Source organism: Gossypium hirsutum, chromosome D01, assembly GCF_007990345.1.
Source record: "Gossypium hirsutum isolate 1008001.06 chromosome D01, Gossypium_hirsutum_v2.1, whole genome shotgun sequence".
NCBI lineage: Eukaryota > Viridiplantae > Streptophyta > Magnoliopsida > Malvales > Malvaceae > Gossypium > Gossypium hirsutum.
The window spans coordinates 53102501-53124358 of NC_053437.1; the positions used below are offsets into that span (position 1 = coordinate 53102501).

The 21858-nt window shown below is 32.7% G+C and overlaps 2 protein-coding genes and 1 long non-coding RNA gene across 6 annotated transcripts; 2 read left to right on the forward strand and 1 right to left on the reverse strand.

Annotated features, from left to right (window-relative positions):
• The first annotated feature begins 6178 nt into the window (after positions 1 to 6178).
• LOC107921941 (trihelix transcription factor GT-1) lies at positions 6179 to 11758 on the forward strand. Its single transcript, XM_041086392.1, has 6 exons — positions 6179 to 6228; positions 6850 to 7445; positions 8237 to 8275; positions 9425 to 9541; positions 10664 to 10888; positions 11240 to 11758. Exons 1-6 carry the CDS (start codon positions 6179 to 6181, stop codon positions 11440 to 11442), a joined length of 1230 nt encoding a protein of 409 aa, XP_040942326.1. The 3' UTR covers positions 11443 to 11758.
• Positions 8282 to 9354, forward strand: LOC107921944 (uncharacterized). The gene is made up of 2 exons (XR_001691153.2): positions 8282 to 8860; positions 8974 to 9354. It is a non-coding gene; the product is annotated as an uncharacterized lncRNA (long non-coding RNA).
• Positions 10923 to 13696, reverse strand: LOC107921942 (mitotic spindle checkpoint protein MAD2). Of its 4 annotated transcripts, none has more exons than XR_005909516.1 (8): positions 13319 to 13696; positions 13211 to 13226; positions 12969 to 13099; positions 12765 to 12885; positions 12550 to 12653; positions 12338 to 12459; positions 11329 to 11668; positions 10923 to 11152 (listed from the first exon to the last, which is right to left on the reverse strand). XR_005909516.1 is itself a non-coding variant. In XM_041087418.1 (7 exons), the coding sequence occupies exons 1-7, from the start codon at positions 13389 to 13391 to the stop codon at positions 11648 to 11650; spliced, it is 588 nt and encodes a 195-aa protein (XP_040943352.1). In that variant the 5' UTR covers positions 13392 to 13696; the 3' UTR covers positions 10923 to 11647. The 4 variants fall into 4 exon arrangements, 2 of the variants coding, with proteins under 2 accessions (XP_040943352.1, XP_016707231.1); XR_005909517.1 differs by having other exon boundaries at positions 11230 to 11668; XM_041087418.1 differs by having other exon boundaries at positions 10923 to 11668.
• Positions 13697 to 21858: the final 8162 nt, after the last annotated feature.

Here is a 21858-nt window from a genome sequence, read left to right on the forward strand (position 1 = left end):
TAAAATTTATATTTCATATATTAAAATATTAAAATATTAAAAATATATGTTTTTTTATATTTTTACTAAAATATAATAATCTTAACTAATTTAAATACTATTTAAATGCATATTTGTACTTGATAATAATATGTTTAAAATTGACATTTTATTTCTCAAAAGTACTTTTTGACAGCAATGCTAAACACTCAAATCTTAAACTAAAATTTTTAAAAATACTTTTCAAAAACATTCTCAAACTAGTCCTTTTAACCTTTTGAAAATCTATAACATGAGCAAGTAATACCACGCCTTAAAAATCAAGATTCTACAAAAATGGTATGAAAACAACTTAATTGCCTTATCTAATTTAGGACCGAATTTGAAGAAACTTCAAGCTTTTCTTTCTCTTTCTCCTATTCGGTGCTAGGGAGAAAGATGATGGAAGTTTTTTTTTATCTCTCCCACTAATAGTTATATATACTTAGATTAACAATTTAATTAACATAATTAATCATGTTTACCTTACTAATTTAAGACTATTATATATTATAATTATAATATGAAGGTTAAGTGGATTTAATCATCACATTTTACTAACTCATTAATTAATAATGATTAAATAACCATTAGGTCCTTTGGTTAATTGCAAATCAAGTCCCTATGTATTTTTTAATTTAAAATTTAATAGTGATTACATTTTTACAATTTAATTCTTGAGCCACTCGATTTAATTACCCAACCGCTGATGCGGTCGTTGAAAGCACCAAAAATATCCTATCCCTAATAAATAATGAAAAAGAATAGTAAAAGGGAAGTAGGGTCAAATCCTCAGGGACTGGACTTGCAAAATATATTGTTCCGTAAAATCCCAGGCAGAATCTTGCCCAAGAAAACTTGCGTTCCTAAAAAAAAACAGAATTAAATGTTTGGATCTGAAAACAAAAAATAAAATAAAAACAGATTTAAGAATATTGAATCAAAAATTAGAGAAATTAAAAATAGAGTTGAGAGAAAGGAAATTCTTATGGGAGATTCCAGCCTCCAGTTGTCTCATTCCGCCTTGAGTTCAATCATCGGCTTTTAGATGATCCTTCCCAAACTGAATAAGCCAGTTATAGTGGAAGAGGACGCCTACGACCACCAGCTCCAAGGATTTAGACTTAAGATTTGGTGGAACCTGACTCTAGACAACAATCACTTCTGTGGGATCGTGTAACACCCTTTACCCGTATCCGACACTAGAATAGGGTATGAGGCATTACTAGAACACATACACTTGCGAACGTATTTAACCGAGTTATAAAATTTCATCTAAATTAAAACTTTCAAAATTATTAACATGCTTTTATAACTCTTCACAATACATCCTCAAAACATTATAATCATAATAAAATTGGGCCTACGAGACCCGATACATACTCATGCAATTCAATGCTTCGTTTCCATTTCATTCAATTCGCAATTTCTCATGCTCACAATTTAAATCATATCACTAGCAATTTCCATTTAATTCACGTACAATTCAATGTCACTAAGTTTAACACTAATACGTATTTACCATTTAACTCAATGTTTATCGATTATACCATTCATTAACACATTTATGAAATTCTCAACTTTCCAATGAAAATATCACTTTAGCTTAAACAACAACATCATCCTGGTATAAATACACAACCACTTATCCATTTGCTTTAATTCTTTTGGGCCCATTTGTCACTTACCATCCTTGATCAAAATTAAGGAACAGTTACGGAAAATTGAGTACTTCACTTTCACTTTGTCATAGTATAACTATGGTCTTACGTATGATCACTTATCACTTGTCCTTGATCAGATAAGTGTAGCTAGGCTATCACTTATCACTTTTTCACTTGATCAGATAAGTGTAGCTAAGGCTACCACTTATCACTTTTTCACTTGATCAGATAAGTATAGCTGAGACTACCACTTATCACTTTGTCACTTGATCAGATAAGTGTAGCTAAAGCTACCACTTATCACTTTGCCACTTGATCAGATAAGTATAGCACTTATCACTTTTTCACTTGATCAAATAAGTATATCACTTATCACTTTTTCACTTGATCAGATAAGTGTAGCTAAAGCTACCACTTATCACTTTATCTCTTGATCAGAAGTACTCAAATCCGGCGTTCCGCTTAATTTGATCATTTATTCGATTTTCGCATTTTTATTTTACTCTCATTTCAACACTAAATACATTTCATCATACATTATATATTTCATGAAATTAACACTTAATCATTAAATTTCAGCCATATGAACTTACTATTTCATCATCTTTCCACACTCGTTTTCTATGCACATCACATATGATATAAACATATCATTCAACCATAGTCGCAAGCTAGTGTATTTAAACATAACTCTTTTTGGGGCTAACCACATGATAAACCATTTCAATGCATAACTTATAAGTTTAACATAGCATAATCTAGCCACTACTTGGCCAAAGCCTAAGCATATACACCAAATATGTCAGCCAAATACACATATAGCATAAGCATTATAAGCATGGATGAGCACAACACTTATTCATGTATCAGGCTTACCAACATGTGTTAATTCATAAACCATTCATGAAATTATTTCATGTCAATCATATACCGAATATACCATACACACATACTATGAAACTTTATTTTCACACATGAGCTTAAACCATGACCAATAATGCACAAATATAAGCATCATTTCTATTTCATCGTTTATCAATTATAATCAAGCATATGACCAATTATACACAAATAATTCATATATTTCTCAATTTTCCTCCTCCTCCTCTCCATTCCACATCCTTAATGTGTATAACACACTTAAACAATATTATTCATACTTTCACTATTTTCTTGTATATAAAATTCAAGCTGCCCGTCTGAGTCAGAGTCACTAAATTATTTTTATCTAGAGTTACAGAGCTCCAAATTAAGATCCGTAAATTTTTCCTGAAACTAGACTCATATATCTTCTTACCATAAAATTTTAATAATTTTTGGTTTAGCAAAATAGTACAGTTTATTCTTTAAATTTTCCCCTGTTTTGTTGTCTGACAGTTCCAACCACTCTTTACTAAAAATTAATTATCTCATTGTAAAAAATTTGGATGATGTTTCTGTTTATTTCTTATGAAAATAGACTCATTAAGGATTCTAAACATATAAATTATAACTCATAATAATTTTTTTACAATTTTTAATGATTTTACAAAATCAAAACAGGGGAACCCGAATTCATTCTGAACTTATCTCACAAAATCTATTATATCTCACGATTTATAATTCCATTGCTTACAATGTTTATTTTATAAGAAACTAGACTCAATAAACTTTAATTTCATATTTTATTCACCCTCTAATTCAATTCCCAAAATTTTTGGTGATTTTTCAAATTTATACTACTGCTGCTGTCCAAAACTACTTTAGTGCAAAATGCTGATTTCCATTTTGCCCCAAATTTCACAGTTTATACAATTTGGTCCTTTCTCAATTAACCCCTAAATTAATCTAATTTTCTCAATTAATACTTTCCCTAGACATTATAAGTTGTATCACAACTATTGAAATTCAGAATTTCCACATATAACTCTATCTTCAAACTCTTTTACTATTAGGTCCCAAACATTCACTTTCTATTCAATTCTTTCAATAAAATCAGCATATGAACAATTTAAAACTCTAATTCCATGCTAAATAATCATATACTTCCAGCATGTATTCATAGAAACTTTCAAATTCTTTCATAGAATCAAAAACTAATGAATTCAACAAGTGGGCCTAGTTGTAAAAGTCCCAAAAACACAAAAATTTTAAGAAATAATCAAGAATTGAACTTACCTGAAGTAAAAATATGAAGAACCAGCTTGAAGAAAGCCTTATGGTGTTTTAGCTGTTGAGAATGCAGAAAAATTAAGAGAAATCTAGATAATTCCACTTTGGTCCTAACTTTATTAAGCAAATTTTGTAATATTTCAATTTTACCCTTAATTCTCCTGACTTTCTTGCTGATTTCATGCCTTTGCCGTCCAGCCCAAGTAGACATTGGGTCTATTTTCCTTAAGTCCTCTTCCTTTTATCATTTAAGCTATTTAATCATTTCCTATAATTTTACATTTGTTACAATTTAGTCCTTTTTATTCAATTAATTATCGGAACTTTAAAATTTCTTGACAAAGCTTTAATACTAACTTTTTAACACTCCATAAATATTTATAAAAATATTTATGGCTCGGTTTAAAATCTCTGATGTCTCAATACCTCGTTTTCGATTCTAATTATTTTAATATTTATTTCTAGTGCACTATTCACTATTTAAAAATTTTTCCTAACTTCACATTTAACTTATACTCACTAAATTAATAATATTTTCTACTCATTTATCAAATTTAGTGATCTCGAATCACCGTTCTAACACCTTTGAAAATTCAAGCCATTACAGTTTTCCTCGTCGGATTTGTGGTCCGAAATCACTGTTCCGACTAGAACCAAAATCGGGCTGTTACAGATCGTCTTATGCTAGATCAACGCTTCTCAATGGCGAATCCCACACCATTTTGTCTCTTGGGCTCACCAACCTTTGACGCAGTAAGCTAACGAACCGACTGTGCAATCTTCCCAAAACATACAAAGCGGCCGCCTTTGCATACGTTGAAAAGCTTACTTCTTAAGGGACATGGACGGAAGCGTCAGCCCCGTAGTACAGAGAAACGATGAATACTCGTTGAGAAGGCTAAGTACGGATTCTAAGCCTCAAGAACCCTTTTTGGGGAATATCGACAACCTTCGACTAGATGGGTTTAGTGGCTCATGGTTGTGGTGGAAAAGAAAATAAATATAATAAAAATAGAGATTTTATTAAAAGAAAATATAAGAAGAACAAAAGCCTAGACTTTTGGGGAGAGAGTGTTTACAAAAAAAATACATCTCTTTTGAGTCACTTCACCCCCTATTTATAGTGCTAGGGGAGATAGTCTAATCCTACTTAAATTCTTAAAAGATAAATACATTTAATTGAAGATAAATAAAGATAAATAAAATAAAATTCTAAAAATAATCCTTAATAATTATCTCAATATTAATTATCCTAATATAATTAAAATAGAGTTTAATAGAATAAAATCTTTTCATTTTGCATTTCAACCTTTGTGTCCTCCATGCTTGCACTTTTGGCACCAACTTTTCCTTGTGTCGCACATTGGCCCGTTTTATCTCTAAATTCACGCTTTTGGCCCTTAATTTTGCTTTTGCCTCAAATTTAGTCCCTATGAGATAAAAGATCATAAATAGCTCAAATTAGCAGGATCATACTTAGAATAAATACATAATTAATACATAAAAATACGTTATTCTAGAGTGTTATCAACCGCCTACTAAAGAAAAATCATTCTATTCATAATTTCACAGCTTGGTTAACGAAATTAGATTCTGAGACCACATTTTTTGATACCGACTAAAATCGAGTCATTAGACATTTATTTAAATCTAAAATTGTTATATATATATATATATTTATACATTCATATCAAATTTTATCTTCTATGTTCGTTTTTTATTTAAAATTTACCATAAATCAATATTTAAAAACAATTTTACTTAAAAGGAAAAGAATTTAACATATTAATAAATTAAGTAATTCACCTCAGCTTTGGGTCTTAAACCTTACAAAACGAATCTGATAAACATGAATTTCTAAATTTTAATATCATTTATATAATAAATCTGAAGTATGAACTACGAATCAAAACTGACAGCTGCAAATTTGAACTCAAATAAGAAATTACATGAAGTTGATCACTGGAACTAGTAATAAACTAAACAAAAAAATTCACTCAAATCTATTCCAGCTCTCAATCACCAAAGCAAGAAAAACTCAGAAAATTTAGAAAAAGAATTGGAAGGTTTTTAAACTAATCTTGTCACCTCTCTCGATAAACTTAATTGCAACAAGTTACTCTATTTGTTTGTCACTCATTAACCTAGTTACACCAAAATTCCCTGAACCAATATCCTTAACAAGTTCATAACAATCACTATCATGCATGATTAGCATATCCATCTCTGGTCTCACTTTAAGTGTTGACCGATCCACCGTAAGTGAGAGTTTGAATTATTTTCCATTGTGTTTTTCGGCCTAAATGTAGCTGGTCTTAGAATTCCTGAGATCAAGGGTTATCTTAATGGACTTGACATTCCTGACATGTTTGGTGCTACACCATTGCTTGTCAAGGTACCTAAATTTATTTGTTTATATAAGAAAAGACAGGAGATGGATGGAGAGGTGGAGAGGGTTTTGGAGCCAAGTGACCGAGAGGGCTCGGACGATAGATGATGAACAGGATGATGATAAAATAAAGAAACTCAAAAGTTTAATTTTTAAAATAATATTATTATTTAACATAAAATGTCATTTCTGTTTGGATTTTAATATGGTTGATCAAAATAACCTAACTATATACATAAATTACAAAATAATTTTATAGTTAAATAATTATTTATATAATTTACCCTTAAAATAAATTATCGAGAAGGTAGCATAAAGCTAACAGGGAAAGGCGAGGAGGCACAATGCAAGGCAACTGCCGAAGGCAAGATAAAGAAATTGGTCTTGCAGCCAACTGATCATGTTTTGAATGACCTGGTTGTAATAGTTTCTACTACCTTTATTTGCCAAAAATAAATAAAGAAATTGGCCCACGCTATTTTCCTTTTTCACTACTATTTATCGGCTAAGTTCTGGAAAAGGGAAGAAAAGACTAATCAAATCCAAGCTCCATGATTTCACTTCTCCTCCTCCTCTTCAAAACTCTCACTCTTTTCAACTCCTAAACGCCTTAAACCCCTAATAAAGAAGCGAAGAAGAAGAAAAAAAACCATTTTCCTTTCCGATTCGCTGCCACGTACTTGTTCGTCCTATTGATTTATACAAGGAAGCTCCTGCTGCCATGGCCCGGGACATGATCATCGAGGTCACCACCAATGGGGGTTTTCCGGATCATCTCCACCACTACCATCCTCACTCTCTCCAACAACAGCAGCAAATGATCTTGGGCGAAAGCAGCGGCGATGACCCAGAAGTCAAAGCCCCCAAGAAACGAGCCGAGATCTGGGTCCAAGACGAAACCCGAAGCCTTATCGGTTTCCGAAAGGAAATGGACGGCCGTTTCAATACTTCTAAATCGAACAAGCACCTTTGGGAGAAGATATCAGCTATGATGAGGAAGAAAGGATTCGATCGATCCCCAACTATGTGTACGGACAAGTGGAGGAACTTGTTGAAGGAGTTTAAGAAAGCTAAGCATCCAGATAGAGGGAGCGGGTCAGTCAAGATGTGTTACTATAAGGAAATTGAAGAGATATTAAGGGAGAGGACAAAGAAGTCTTATAAGTCTCCAACTTCTCCTCCCAAGCTTGATTCCTTTATGCATTTCTCTGATAAGGGTTTATGTACTACTTTTGACTTCTTTTTTGCCCTTTTCATTTTGCATTTAAAAAGTCTGAACTTTTATTGATGATTTGCTGTTACTATGGTTGATGGGGCATTCTCTTTAAATCCTTTATTTGTATTTAAGAATCCGTTTTTGAGTTATATAGCTTTAATGATTTTCCCTTTCTGTTCTAAAAGTTTGTAATTTTTCGAATTTAATTTGTTATTGAGTTACTAAGAGTGGTATAATGAATTGTTGAGAACAGAAATTAATTTTGGTGTCTAATAATTTTGACTGGCATTTTTTTAATGGTTGTGGTGACTGCTTTATAAGAGGGGTTTTCTTCAACCTTCATGAAAGCTGCTGCTTTAAAATTCAATTACAAAATATTTGGTTGACATGATTTTGGATTCATTTATTGAAAATCTATTAATATATTTAATTATTTCGAAATCTAGAATACCGTTTTGAAAAAAGTAGGGAAATAGTATGTGGCCTATTGTTTCCTCTGTTTCTTATGCGGTTTGATCCATTTTCCAATGCCTTCATTCTACCTTTACAAGGTTTACCGGGTTTGATCTTCTTTCAGACATGAAACCTTGATGTCGCATTTCTTCATGAAAGTAGTACATAAGTTTTCTTCTCCTGCTTTTGGAGATTTAAATGTCTATTCTTTCTTACTCTCTCCCTTCTGTTAGCGGACTAGCATGGTGTTCATGTGAGCTACCTGATGGCTTATTGCCACATATATCCGGTTTTTCTTTTACCATGACTTTAATAGTTGTCACCATTATGTTCGGACTCTTGCAGGTTTTGAGGATACCAGCATTACATTTGGTCCTCTTGAAGGTATGTTGTTGTTGCTGTTACGTAAGTTTGCTGTCCTCTGGTTTATCTTTATTTTAGTTTCATTGCTTTAGAAGCTTGTTGTAATATTTGTCCTCAAGTTAATTTGGGTAAATCTTAGAATTATTGGTGCAATATCATTAATCTTATTAACCCTATGCCCCTCGTCAACTTCTTGCTGGATTCAATATGAGGCATAATTAGAGAAGAGTATTCCTATTTTGAAAGCACCATGGTATTCTTTTCGGAAAAAAAGGCACCACAGTATGTGGATATTTTTCATAAGACGAGTAACGTAATCCATCGCATTACTCTGGGAACCTTTAGATATCACCCTCTATTTATTCATCTGTTAAATTGGATTTACTTAAAAATAAAACTGAACAGTCACACTTTTTTCCCTAGTAACCTTTCTTTTCAGCATTTTCAACCAAGATGGACAACCTTGCTTGTTACTTTCCCCTTCATTTTCAACCCCTTGCGGTTAATTCTAACCTTTTAATTCCAGTGACAGTGTCAATAGCCTTGCAAGCCCAACATACCACCTGCTCCCACCCAGGATTAGTTCTTCCGATAGTGAAACAGCATGTACTGACACTTTCTTACTCTAATGCTATCCTTATTTCATGAAACAGCGTACTGATAGAACCTGTTGATTATCTAAACTTTCTTACTCTAATACTATTCTTTATTTCATGTAGCATTCAAATGATATCAGATGGAAAATGTTCTCCCTAACAAGGTCTCTTCCTAGAGCGCCATTACCCATTAGTATCTCCAGACAGCACTTATCTTTCCATTTGAGCTAGTGGATGAAATTTAATCCATCACTGGGGTTTATATGCATGCGATCTTATGCCTTATATTAATTCAGTCTCAATGGAATTTTTGTTTTACTAGGAATTTTAAGAATTTGGTGTTAAAAAATGAAAAGAACATCGATTTGGCATGTTCATGTGCTTCCACGTTGAATCGATATTTAAGTTAAAAAGAAATATTATTATGTACTCTAAAGAATTGCTGCCTCATTTGAAGTCAACGACTTTTTATTGAAGTGAGTAGTATTTCATTTATTCACAATAGACATTCTCTGTTATCCATGTTGCCCTTTTCTGAACTTTAAAAATGTTATTAATGCTTTCTGGTATGCAGCTAGTGGTAGGCCAGCGCTTAATATTGAACAAGGTTTAGATTATGATGGACATCCTCTTGCCATCACCACAGCCAGTGGAGTTCCTCCTTGGAATTGGAGAGAGACCCCTGGAAATGGTAAGTCTGTTACAGTTTCTGATGATCCTATTCCCCCCCCCCCCCCCGCCGCTCCAAATAAAATAAAGGATTGCTTTGCACATAAAGCACAGGTGTTCTGATGGTGCATCATATGTATCTTTTCCATTGCAGTTCCTCAACTGAATGTGGTTGTGTTAAACGTGCTTGATTATGAGCATTGACTCCCAATCTTGTCTGATGAAAATTTTAATTCTGATCGAAATATTTATATCGACTTCTCTTCCACACCCTTTTTGGTAGGTGGAGATTGTCTGCCATATGGAGGCAGGGTTATAACGGTTAAGTATGGGGACTACACCCAAAGGATTGGTATCGACGGTACTACTGAAGCCATCAGAGAGGCAATTAAATCTGCTTTTAGATTGAGAACTAAGCGTGCATTTTGGTTGGAGGATGAAGATCATATAATTCGTAGTCTCGACAGGGAAATGCCTTTAGGGAATTGACTCCCAATCTTGTCTGTGATGAAAATTTTAATTCTGATCGAAATATTTATATCGACTTCTCTTCCACACCCTTTTTGGTAGGTGGAGATTGTCTGCCATATGGAGGCAGGGTTATAACGGTTAAGTATGGGGACTACACCCAAAGGATTGGTATCTACGGTACTACTGAAGTCATCAGAGAGGCAATTAAATCTGCTTTTAGATTGAGAACTAAGCGTGCATTTTGGTTGGAGGATGAAGATCATATAATTCGTAGTCTCGACAGGGAAATGCCTTTAGGGAATTGACTCCCAATCTTGTCTGTGATGAAAATTTTAATTCTGATCGAAATATTTATATCGACTTCTCTTCCACACCCTTTTTGGTAGGTGGAGATTGTCTGCCATATGGAGGCAGGGTTATAACGGTTAAGTATGGGGACTACACCCAAAGGATTGGTATCGACGGTACTACTGAAGCCATCAGAGAGGCAATTAAATCTGCTTTTAGATTGAGAACTAAGCGTGCATTTTGGTTGGAGGATGAAGATCATATAATTCGTAGTCTCGACAGGGAAATGCCTTTAGGGAATTGACTCCCAATCTTGTCTGTGATGAAAATTTTAATTCTGATCGAAATATTTATATCGACTTCTCTTCCACACCCTTTTTGGTAGGTGGAGATTGTCTGCCATATGGAGGCAGGGTTATAACGGTTAAGTATGGGGACTACACCCAAAGGATTGGTATCGACGGTACTACTGAAGCCATCAGAGAGGCAATTAAATCTGCTTTTAGATTGAGAACTAAGCGTGCATTTTGGTTGGAGGATGAAGATCATATAATTCGTAGTCTCGACAGGGAAATGCCTTTAGGGAATTATAAACTCCATCTTGATGAAGGTAAGTACATACTAAACAAATTCTGACAAAAGAATTTCTATTATAATTGGTGTCATAAAATTATAATAGATGAAAAATCCCACTCTGGATAATGTAATAATCTTCAGTCATCTACAAAGCATGTGTAAGGATAAAATTTATGGATATCTAACCTTCCCAAGATCCCCACAATGTGAAAGCCTTAATAATGCATAGTTGCTTTCACATGAAATATTACGTAGAACAAACCTTAAGCCAGCACCTTCATGTTACTATTAAACATACCTGCAGGCATTTTTTGTCAGTGGTAGGAGAAATAACAAGGATTTTTTTTGTGCGTGTGTCTGTGTGTTTTCAAATACCTTCGATCAGGTTTGGCTGTGAAAGTGTGCCTGTATGATGAGTCAGATCATATACCAGTCCACACAGAGGAGAAGATTTTTTACACAGAAGATGATTACCGTGAATATCTAGTCCTTCGAGGGTACGCAGGTCTCAGAGAGATTGATGGATACAGAAACATTGACAGTATGGATGACCTTCAAACTAATACTATATATCGAGGTGTTAGCTAAAAGCTGTTGCATCTTGAAGGTCTATAACAGAGTTGCGTTGCCTTGACATAAGTGAGCATATGGGGTTCTAAGATTTGCTCTGGTGCTTTCTGAAGATTGTGATTATGTTGTTTGCATCATTACCACTTACTAAACATGAACCCCATAACTCTTGCTGTCGGTAGCGTGTTGTCCTCTTAGATATTCACTCCTGTACAGTACCTGTTCATATGGCCTGGGTCTCCTTCTGTGCATGTCCATTTGGATTGAAAACAAAGTATTACGCAAGGTTGTCAAATTGGGTCAATTTTTAAAGATTTTGTTTTAGTTTTGGGTTTTTTCTTGGCTAAATGCTTATACTGGAGCCGAATTTATTAGGAGTTTAAGTTTTTTTTTTTAGAAGTAGGCTGTTGAGTATTTGAAAAGAAGGAAAAAGGAACATATAAGAAAAGCACTTTAAAATTTATAATTTCTAGTTTTTAGTTCTTTTACCTTTAATATCATAAAAGGTTCGCACCAATTTGAAGAATTAACTTTTATTTTTTTTAAATAACATGTATAACATGAAAACAATGTAAGATGAAATTCTTCAAAGTTGGTTTGAAATAATTGAGATGAAATTAACTTGAAATAATTAATTGTAATCTATACAAAAAAGCAAGCCCAAAAAAACAGATATATTTCATCTTTCATTGTAATCTATTAAAAATATGTGAATAGAAAGATTCACATATGGGGGGGAAGGGAGACAGAAGGTTCAGGCACTCTACTGCTCGTCCCATTCATCATTCTTGTATGAAACAAGAGTGTCAACCTTGTGTATCTGCATAGAACCCCAACAGACAAAATACTAGAATAAAAAACCAACAAAGCTTTGGCGTAAATTTTATTGATTGGCTGGCTTTGCAAATATTACCTTGGTATCAAATGAATGCAACTTCACCATTTGTGGATTTGCAATCAGCTTAGGGTCACTCTCAATCCAAGTGAATGGTACTGGAACATCCGTATCAGTGTATGCTAGAACATCAAACACACCTGGAAGAACAAGCAATCCATGCAAGTAAATGAGAGCCTGAGACAATCTGATGACCCAAATTGCATTTTTAAGCATATATCTCCACTTACATGGTTCATCAAGGCACGGCAAGTAAGTAATACTTGAGGCAATCTGTCTCATGATTGCCTGAATTTCTCTCATGATTTCTCTGTCACTCTTTTCCCTTGACACACTGCATTCAAATACACAAAAAATGAAGAACCGATGAAAACCCATCTCTCAGATTTCACACCAAAACTAGAAAAATTCTTAACTGAGTAAAAAAAGATGATCAGAATATTACCCTTTCTCAACAACGTCACTATCAGTCTCAATGCTGAAATTCCACCTCTCCAAGACCTCCTTGGTTGCCTTGCTCATGATAACCATTACCACCCTCTGTAGTTTCCCAGCTTCCAGCCATTCTTTCCCAACAATTTCATTTTCAGAATGTGAGGAAGTGATTAATATGGACTTAAATGCATCACACACAAAGACAGAGATTTACCAGAAAGCTGAGCTGTTAGATTGGTAATGAAGGATTTAACACCTTCATCTTGAGTAAGCAACATTGGGAGCCCGTATTTCTTCACTTTGGCAAAACTTTCTTCTGGATAAACTCCTCGATTGTACAAAATGCTATAGAAAACCATAATCACCACTCTTTTTATTCTAAATCTAAAAATAATAGTTTCATAAAAATAAAAAGGATAATTAAAGGGGAGGGGATAAACTTCCGCTCATCTTTACCTGTTCGCTGCATATCCTGAAATGGGAAAAGAACAAAGTCAGCCAAAATTTCTCAGAAAACTCAAAAAGGGGTAAAAGAAAAAAAGTTATATTTGAGGAATCACATACCAAAAAACTCGCTGACGATTGCCGCTGAGCCTCGAAGAGTTATTATATCTTTGGCAACTGTTCTTGACGCCATTCGACTTCTTCTAGGATCAAAATTTTGGATGAAAGGAACTAAATAATTGGTAAAATTAGGGAAAAAAGGCAACTGTAATTGGGGATTTAGGAAGTAGAAATTATCGTTTGGGTTAGAAGAAGATGACTATCGCTTCAATGGCTGATGAGTTTTCAGGAAATATGAGTTTGAGAAAAAAATAATAATCGAAGGGCAAAAGCAAAAAGCAGTGTAACGGCTACTTTCTTGATGTTCGTCTTGGAGCCAACTACAACTTTTTATATTGCGTCTTCAACGGTAAGAAACTCGACCTTTTTTGTTTCTTCTTTTTAAGTACCAATCGTGCGGCCACGTTAGATTCTTTTTAGTAGTTAGAGGCGTTTTCTCCGGCTTAATCTCAGTTTGGCTCTCAAATTATGCATTTTCTCATTTTGCCTTTTTTTTTTTCTCAAATTGGTACTTAAATTATCATTTTATTATTTGATTCATGTTTTTTTTTAAAGTGTTAAAAAAACGGACAGCACATGGTGCCAATCAGGATGTGCCGCATGACACGTCGAATCAATCATATGGCAATTAAGCTTATTTAAAATAAAAAATTAAAATTAAATTAAAAAACCCTTTACTTTGACTAATCATTGACCGACAATTGATTACTGTTAATCATCCACGAGACATTATTCGAATGCATCATGTGTCATCTTTTTCTTAATATTATATATATTATATTGATTAAAAAAATTAAAAAAAGTATATAATATAAAAATAATTCAAAAAAATTATAAATTTCTAATATATATATAAATTTAAAATTTAAAATATCAAAATAATATATAAAAATTGATTTTTTACAAAAATTTTAAAAATTGCAAAAAAAACTTAAATTTTCAAAAATATATATTCTAGACATTTTGTCATAAATTTTATTTTTTCAAAAATTTTAAATTTTAAAATTTCAAAACAATATATCTAATTTCAAAAAAAAATTAAGTTTTTTTCTAGAATATATATTTTTTAAAATTTAAGTTTTCTTTTTGCAATTTTTGTAAATTTAAATACCTTTTTAAAAATTTTTATATTTATTTTGAATTTTTAAAATTTATATTTACATATTTTAGAAATTTATATATTTTTTGAATTTTTTTAAAAAAATTTGACCTATTTATGTTATATATGATTTTTTTACATTTTTAATCAATATAATATATATACTATTAAAAAACAAAAAAATGGACACGGTGCGTTCTAATAGCGTCACGTTGATGGTCAACATTGGTCAATGCCAATAAATAGTCAGTCAACAATGAGTCAAAGTGAAAAGTTTTTTAATTTAAATTTAAAATTTTTATTTTAGATAAATTTAATTTTCAAGTGACATATTGCGATTAGTTGGATGTGACATATAACACATTCTTATTGGTGTTATATGAAGACCAATTTTTTAATATGGTTATAGAAATGAATAAGAGAATAATAGTTTAAGTATCAATTTAGAAAAAGAAATCCAAATCCTAAAGTGTGAAAAATAAATATAATTTAAAGGTCAAATTGGGGATTGAGTTTTTTTTTATTTAAATATAGATATATCATGTTTTTTTTTGTCAATTAAAGGTATGTTTTTTAATAATTTATGAAATATATATATTGTTTGTTTTTACTTATATTTGTCTTGATGAAAAATAATTTTGTTAACGAAAACTTTTACTGATTAACAGAGAATAATTTCATTTTCTCAGTAAAATCACTTTCCCTTTTAAAAACTTTTAAGTATTTTAAATAAAATTGTTTTTTAAATAATTTTTTACGAGTAACTTAATTTTTATATAAAAAGTAACTTAAATAAAGTCAAATTTGTTATATTAATAATAAAATTTTGATTTTAATTTTTTGAAAATATTTTTAATATTATTAAACATTCATATTTATATTTAATCCTATAATAAACTGTTAATATAATTAATATAATGTATTATTTTAAAATAATTATTCAATATTATAATTTTATTTTAACAATAATTTTGAATTTAATTAATATTCTTTATATTTTATATTAGTATTTTAATAATAAATATATATTAAAATTTATAAATATTTTGATATAATAATATGAATATTTTGGTAATATATATGATTATTTGTTTAAATCCTTCTTAATTTATTTATAGGCTTAATAATAAATTTGGCTACTAATCTTTGCATGTTTTGTCAAAATGACCCTAATTGCATTTTTGAGCATTTTTTGGCCATTAACCTTTATTCCTTTTTTTTAAATTTACTTTTTCCAAAATAGATTGAATGAATAAATTCAAGGTTTCAAATTTTCTTTTCCTTCAAAAGGTTTCAATATTTTATACGTTTGTTTACTGAGAAGTTTTTCTACTGAGTTAAATTTTTTAGATAATTACGCTTATTTTCTTTAAATTAAGAGTTATTTTTTTAAATTAATGTATTATTTATTTATTTTATTACTTTTCACATGTAATTATCTTATTGGGTTATCTAAGTAATAAATTTTATCTCATTAAAAATATTCTACATATGAAATTCTACATAATTTTGTTAATGATACTTTCATTAAATTTGTTCGAAAAAGCAGATTGAAAATAAGAACAAAGGTTGATGGCAAAAAAAGGTTAAAAAATACAATTATGATAATGTTGACAAAACATGCAAACGTTAGTGGTCAAAATTATCATTAAGCCTTATTTATACATTTGTGCTTTAACGTGTTATCTACTCTCACATATATAATATGTAGAAGCCCAAATTTGCTGGCCTAGTAAAAAATAAAAACATTGGCCCAAATTACACTCAACAGGCCCAAAAATTAAAAAAAAACTCTAGCCTAGGAAACTAAAAATTTTCAGCAGCAGAGAACCCTAGCAGCTACTGGCCGCCGCTCCTGCTCCTGCCCAGCTTCAGCGCCGCATGCCCCTGCCCAATGCCTCAGCACTGCACACCTCTGCCACTGCCGCACACCAGCATCCATCGCACGCGTCTGACACCACCTGCAACACGTAAAAGAAGAAAACGAAAAATAGACAATCCAAATCACAAACAACAAAAAAATAGAAGTTTAGCAGTTTTAAAGATTGGCTATATAAGCCGAACACAAGCATTGTAATAGGTTCTTCCGTTTTTACGAACATCTAAATAAAAAACAAGAAAAGCAGATAAAATTTCGAAAGGAAAAGCTTTTTTTCGGTTCTTGTTTTCATTTTATTGTTTTTATATCTTTTTATTTTATTATCTCTTTTATTTTCGTTTTTGTACTAAAATAAAAAAGAAAAAGAGAGAAGCGTACCTGAAACGTGCCATGGCCACGTCGTTGGGGGTCCTCCTTGAGTCGCCGAAATCGACCGTTAACAGCGAGGCCAGAAGTCAGGGGTCTCTGGCTCGTTCGGGTACTTTCGCTTGTCTTTTGAAGATTTTGGCTTCAAAACGGGCATGGGAAGGTCGATTGGATCAAATGGCTTTTTTTTTTGTGACTCCGACCGCTGTCACCGGCCGATGGCCATGGCGGACGGACGGTGGCCTTTGTGGCCGGAGGAGAAGAAAGGGGGAGAGTGTTGAGAGGGGTATTTTGTTTTTTTTAAAAGAGAGAAAGATAATGAAATTTTTCTAAAAAATTGGAGTTTTATACACCCTCTAAACGGCATCGTTTAGGGCTTGGCACCATAGCCCTAAAACAACGTCGTTTCACTTCTTAGACCCAAAATCGACCCGATCCAGTAGCAGACCCGCGTGTTTTTGCTTGGAGGGGCTAATTGCATGTTTAGCCCCTTCGCTTTTGCGCCTTATCGCAATTCGGCCTTCGCTTATTTTACATTTTGGCCCCACGAATTTTCTACACGTTTCATCTTGGTCCGCGCTGAAACAATGCGCTTTAGGGCCGGGATTATTTCCCAGTCAGTCCCTATCTTCTGAAGCGCGCCCAATTCAGTCCTGAACCACACTCTTTTGTTTATTTGCGATTTAAACCCTAGATTTTGGGCTCGATTCCAATTTCGTCCTATTTCATTTAATTAATTTATTATTCTTTATTTTTTAAAAAAATATTATTAATTAATTAATTTGTTATTTTTTTAAAGATCTCTTCTTTTATTATTATGCATTTTAAGTTTTACATATATTATTTATTTTAAATGTTTCACCTAATATTTATTTAAAATTTTTATTTATTTACACCATGTGTTTTAAACTACTATATATATATTGTCCTTTAACTTTTTTTAATTTTTTTATCTTTTATTTTTAATAAAGAAAAAGATACTGTTTTGTGTTTTTATTTATTGTATTTTATTTATTTTAAACTATATTTGTATTTTTCATTTTAAGTTTCATATTTTGTTTGCTTGAGATATTTACCATTCATTTTGAATTCAACTCATATGTTATTTGTTTTATATTATTAGCTACGCAAAATTTTTCTTGATTATTTTGTTTACTCGGATTATTAATATTGGTATGTTAAAGTGATGCATGTGGTATGATTATTATCATTATGCACGTGTAATTTGTTAATCTGTTTTCACATTATTGCCATTTATTAACGTGATATTTTATTCGTGAATTATCATTTCATGTTCTATATTATCGTTTCATTTCATTTCATCGCTTCAAAGTTACGTTCGATTTGTATACATCCATAATAAACTGTTTTATTTTCTCACAAAACAAATGCACCTCGTTCAAGTGGTCATTATTCAAAAAAGAAAATTTTGAAAATAAGGCAATATTTTGCGTTTGGGAATTCGAGAAAACGTGCCCTAACGCGCTGGGTTTCGATTTCATGTTTAACCTAAATAGTAAAATATCCTTTTAAATTATGACTTTTGAATAAGAAAAATTTCGTGTTTAGATTCGAGAAGATCGTACCTTAACTTACCGGGTTTCGATTTTCGCGATAAATCTAAATACACGAACCTTTTCAAACTTGAGTTTTTAAACGATCTCGGGAATTAATAAAAGATCGTGTCCTAACTTACTGGGCATAATCTTTTTTAAATCCGAGATAGCTAAATATCTTTTAAATAAATAAGTTTTGAGCATTCGTTCGCACATCGGGAATTCAAGACATTGTGTCATAACTTACCGGATATAATTCTCTTTCTCGATTAATGTGAAGTATGCCCTTTTCTTGAAAATTTTCAACATTTGACAAATGATCGTATTTTTAATCTCTTTAAAAGTTTCCAATTCTCGACACAAAAACACTAATTAATCAACTAGGTACCAATCTTGGGCGTTACGAGGGTGCTAATCCTTCCTCGTACGTAACCGACTCTCGAACCCGTTTTCTAAATTTCGTAGACCAAAATCGTTGTTTTGATAAAATCAAATAATTTATTAAAAACAACTATTTTCTAAGGTGACCCGATCACACCTCATTAAAAAGGATTGGTGGCGACTCCCACATTCGATTTCATTTTTCAAAACCCAAGTCAACCCCATTTTGTTAAAAAAATGGTGTCAACAGCTTGGCGACTCCACTGGGGACGTAATTGAGAGTCAAGCCATATGTTAATTACTTTTTGTCTTTTTGTCGAAAATTGAAAATTTGGTTTAAACTTGCGATCCTTTTGTTGCATTTCATTCGTCTTTGTTTTTATTATTGTGGTCTGTAATTGGTGTGTTAGTTCTGATACTTTTTTGCACATTGCATTGCATGACCACTCGGTCTTACCCTTTTAAGTGGGAGTGAGAAACTAGTCCTTCGTGAGGTTTTCACCTCCGTGCAGGATAGTGGATCGCTTTCGGGATACATCCGTACCTATGTCTTCGTGAGATTTTCATCTCCGTGCAGCCATAGGGAAATGTATTCCCCTGAACTGAACTCAGTCCGTATGAGCCTATAATGGGTGAGAACTGAGGAATCTGTCGGTTCGGGTACCCTTACTTTAGAGCCGAACTGCATATAGTGAGCCTTAGTTGCCCGCCTTAGGAATAATTACACCAAAATCTAGTGATCTCCAGAGTAGGCGCTTAATTTGTTTCTTTCTTACTTGCTTTTGTACTAACATGTTTCGTTTTGTTTTAGTCATGATTGCATTGTAATTTTCATCATAAGAGAGGTGTTGATTCAAGTTCAGTATCTAAATAGAAAGCTTGTCATAAGAAAATGAGCTTCTTGATAAAATGGAAGACTATGCGGTCGTCCGAATATGGTCCGAGAAAATGTAACGATGGAAGAAATAATAGTTTGGTGGATGAGTACACGACTTTGCCTCGTTGCCTGAAGATTCAAGCTGACAATGATTATTCGAGAGCTATTGAAATTTATTAAAGAGAATCCAACGAACATCACGAGGATGAGTGAGCAATGAGTTGCGACCCGGATTAAGCAAAAAAGGAGATAGAAGAGATGTTCCTTTTGAAGAGTTCGTGAGATTTATCTTAACGCTCGAATGAAGAAGATGATTGAATGTCTTCGCCTATGAGGGCAAAACCGTATATATATCCATTTTATGTAAAGATATTTGTTTTCTAGTAAAGTTGTTCTAATAGAATTGAATCAAGAATCAACGTCTATTTTTGCATTCATGCATCTACATTACATTTCGTTGAATACAATAAATTTCCTAAAATCCAAAAAGTGCATTGAGTTCAGAACTCTAGTACAGAGCCAGATAGATGATAAAGAATTGAAATTCTTTGAATATATCGATAGTTTGGAAGGTAAAGATGTTTGTACCTTTGAGGAAGAAACTAAGAAAAAAACTATCAGGAATTTGTTTCTACATCCTTAGAGGCGTTCTGGACAACGGGACTATAGAGGAGATTTTTGTGTTTTCAGGACCAGTTCAGAGTAATATTCAGAACACTCTTATTGCTCTAAGCCTGGGAGCAATAGAAAATCCTTTTGTGAAAAAGGCACATGTCCACTTTTTTTTTTATTTCAGTGAAATACATTTTTGTGTTTTGTCTTGGCAAACATTCTTTTGTTCCTTTCATTTCATTCATACTCATACCACACAGATAATTTTCCTTTGATTCATTGGTTCTTTGAGCCTTCTTTCGTTCCTATAACAGGTCTCTAGATATCAATGATATGAGCGACACTGCTATTGACTCAGAATCTCCTTTTGAGCAAGATATGTCCAGAGGAACCTCAGGACTTTGAAGATGATCGAGACTATAGCTTATCTCCTAATTTATTAAGGATGGTAGAGCAAGTCGAAAAACAAATCCTACTTTACAAAAAAGAAATCAGTTGGAAATTGTGAGCTTAGGAGAAGAGAAAAATGTGAAGATCAGAGCCTGTATCACCGTAGAGACAAAGCGAGATGTCATTAAGTTACTCTAAGAATTCAAAGATGTTTTCGTATGATTGTACCAAGATATGCCTGAGCTACTAAGACGTGTGGACGCTCTTGAGGCTAAGAAGATCTTGGAAGGGGTCTATAAGGGTGTCTGAGGAACACATGCATTAATTTTGTAATCGCCAAGTAAATCATGAGATTTAGGTACTGCTGGTCCACCATGGAAGGGGATTGCATCAGTTATACCAAGAAACGCCACAAGGGCCAAATTTACGGAGACAAGATTTATGTGCTTCCTTTATCTCTTCATGTTATGACTTTTCCATGGACTTTCTCTATGAGGGGGGCATGGATGTTATTGGGCCGACCTCGCTAAAAGCTTCTGGCGATCATCGATTCATCTTTGTGTTCGTCGATTACTTCATCAAGTGGGTAGAGGTTGTTTCATATGTCAATATCACAAAGTTGACAATCAACAAATTTCTTGAAGAATCATATGTCAATATGGAATGCCAAAAAGGATCATATTAGATAATGCATTGAATTTGAACAACCGCACGACATCAGAAGTTTGCAGTCTATTCAAGATTAACACCATGTCGCCCCAAAATGAACGATTCGTTGGAGGCAATAAAAAAACAAAAAAACAAAAACAAAAAATAAAAAACCTCTACTGGGGCAACTCATTTCTCATTGGTATATGGAATAGAGGCAATTTTACCCATCGAAGTTGATATTCTTTCCCTTCGAATCTTGTCAGAGCTGAAGATGGATGAAGTTGAATGAATCCAGGCCCGATATGACCAGTTAAAATTTGATTGAAGAGAAAAGTTGAAAGTTATCCGTCATGGTCAAATGTACCAAAAGTGAATGATGCAAGCTCATCAAAAAAGGTTCGCCCCAGAGAATTCCATGAGGGGAACCTAATGTCGAAGAAAATCCTTCCCATACAAAAAGATTTCAGAAGAAAGTGGATGCCAAACTGGGAAGGACCTTATGTGGAAGGCCTTATCTAAAGAAGCTTCGATATTGACCAGGATGGATGCCAAGAACTTGCCAAATCTTGAGATTTCTAATTCAAGCAATAAATACTTCATTTGAAAAAAAAATGAAAAGAAAAAAGAAAAGAAAAATGAAAAAGAAAAAGGAGAGGCCAATGTGAAAACCTGCAAAGGGCACCTTGAGACCAAAGGGGTTTTGAATTGAAAACCCAGAAATGGGCAGTT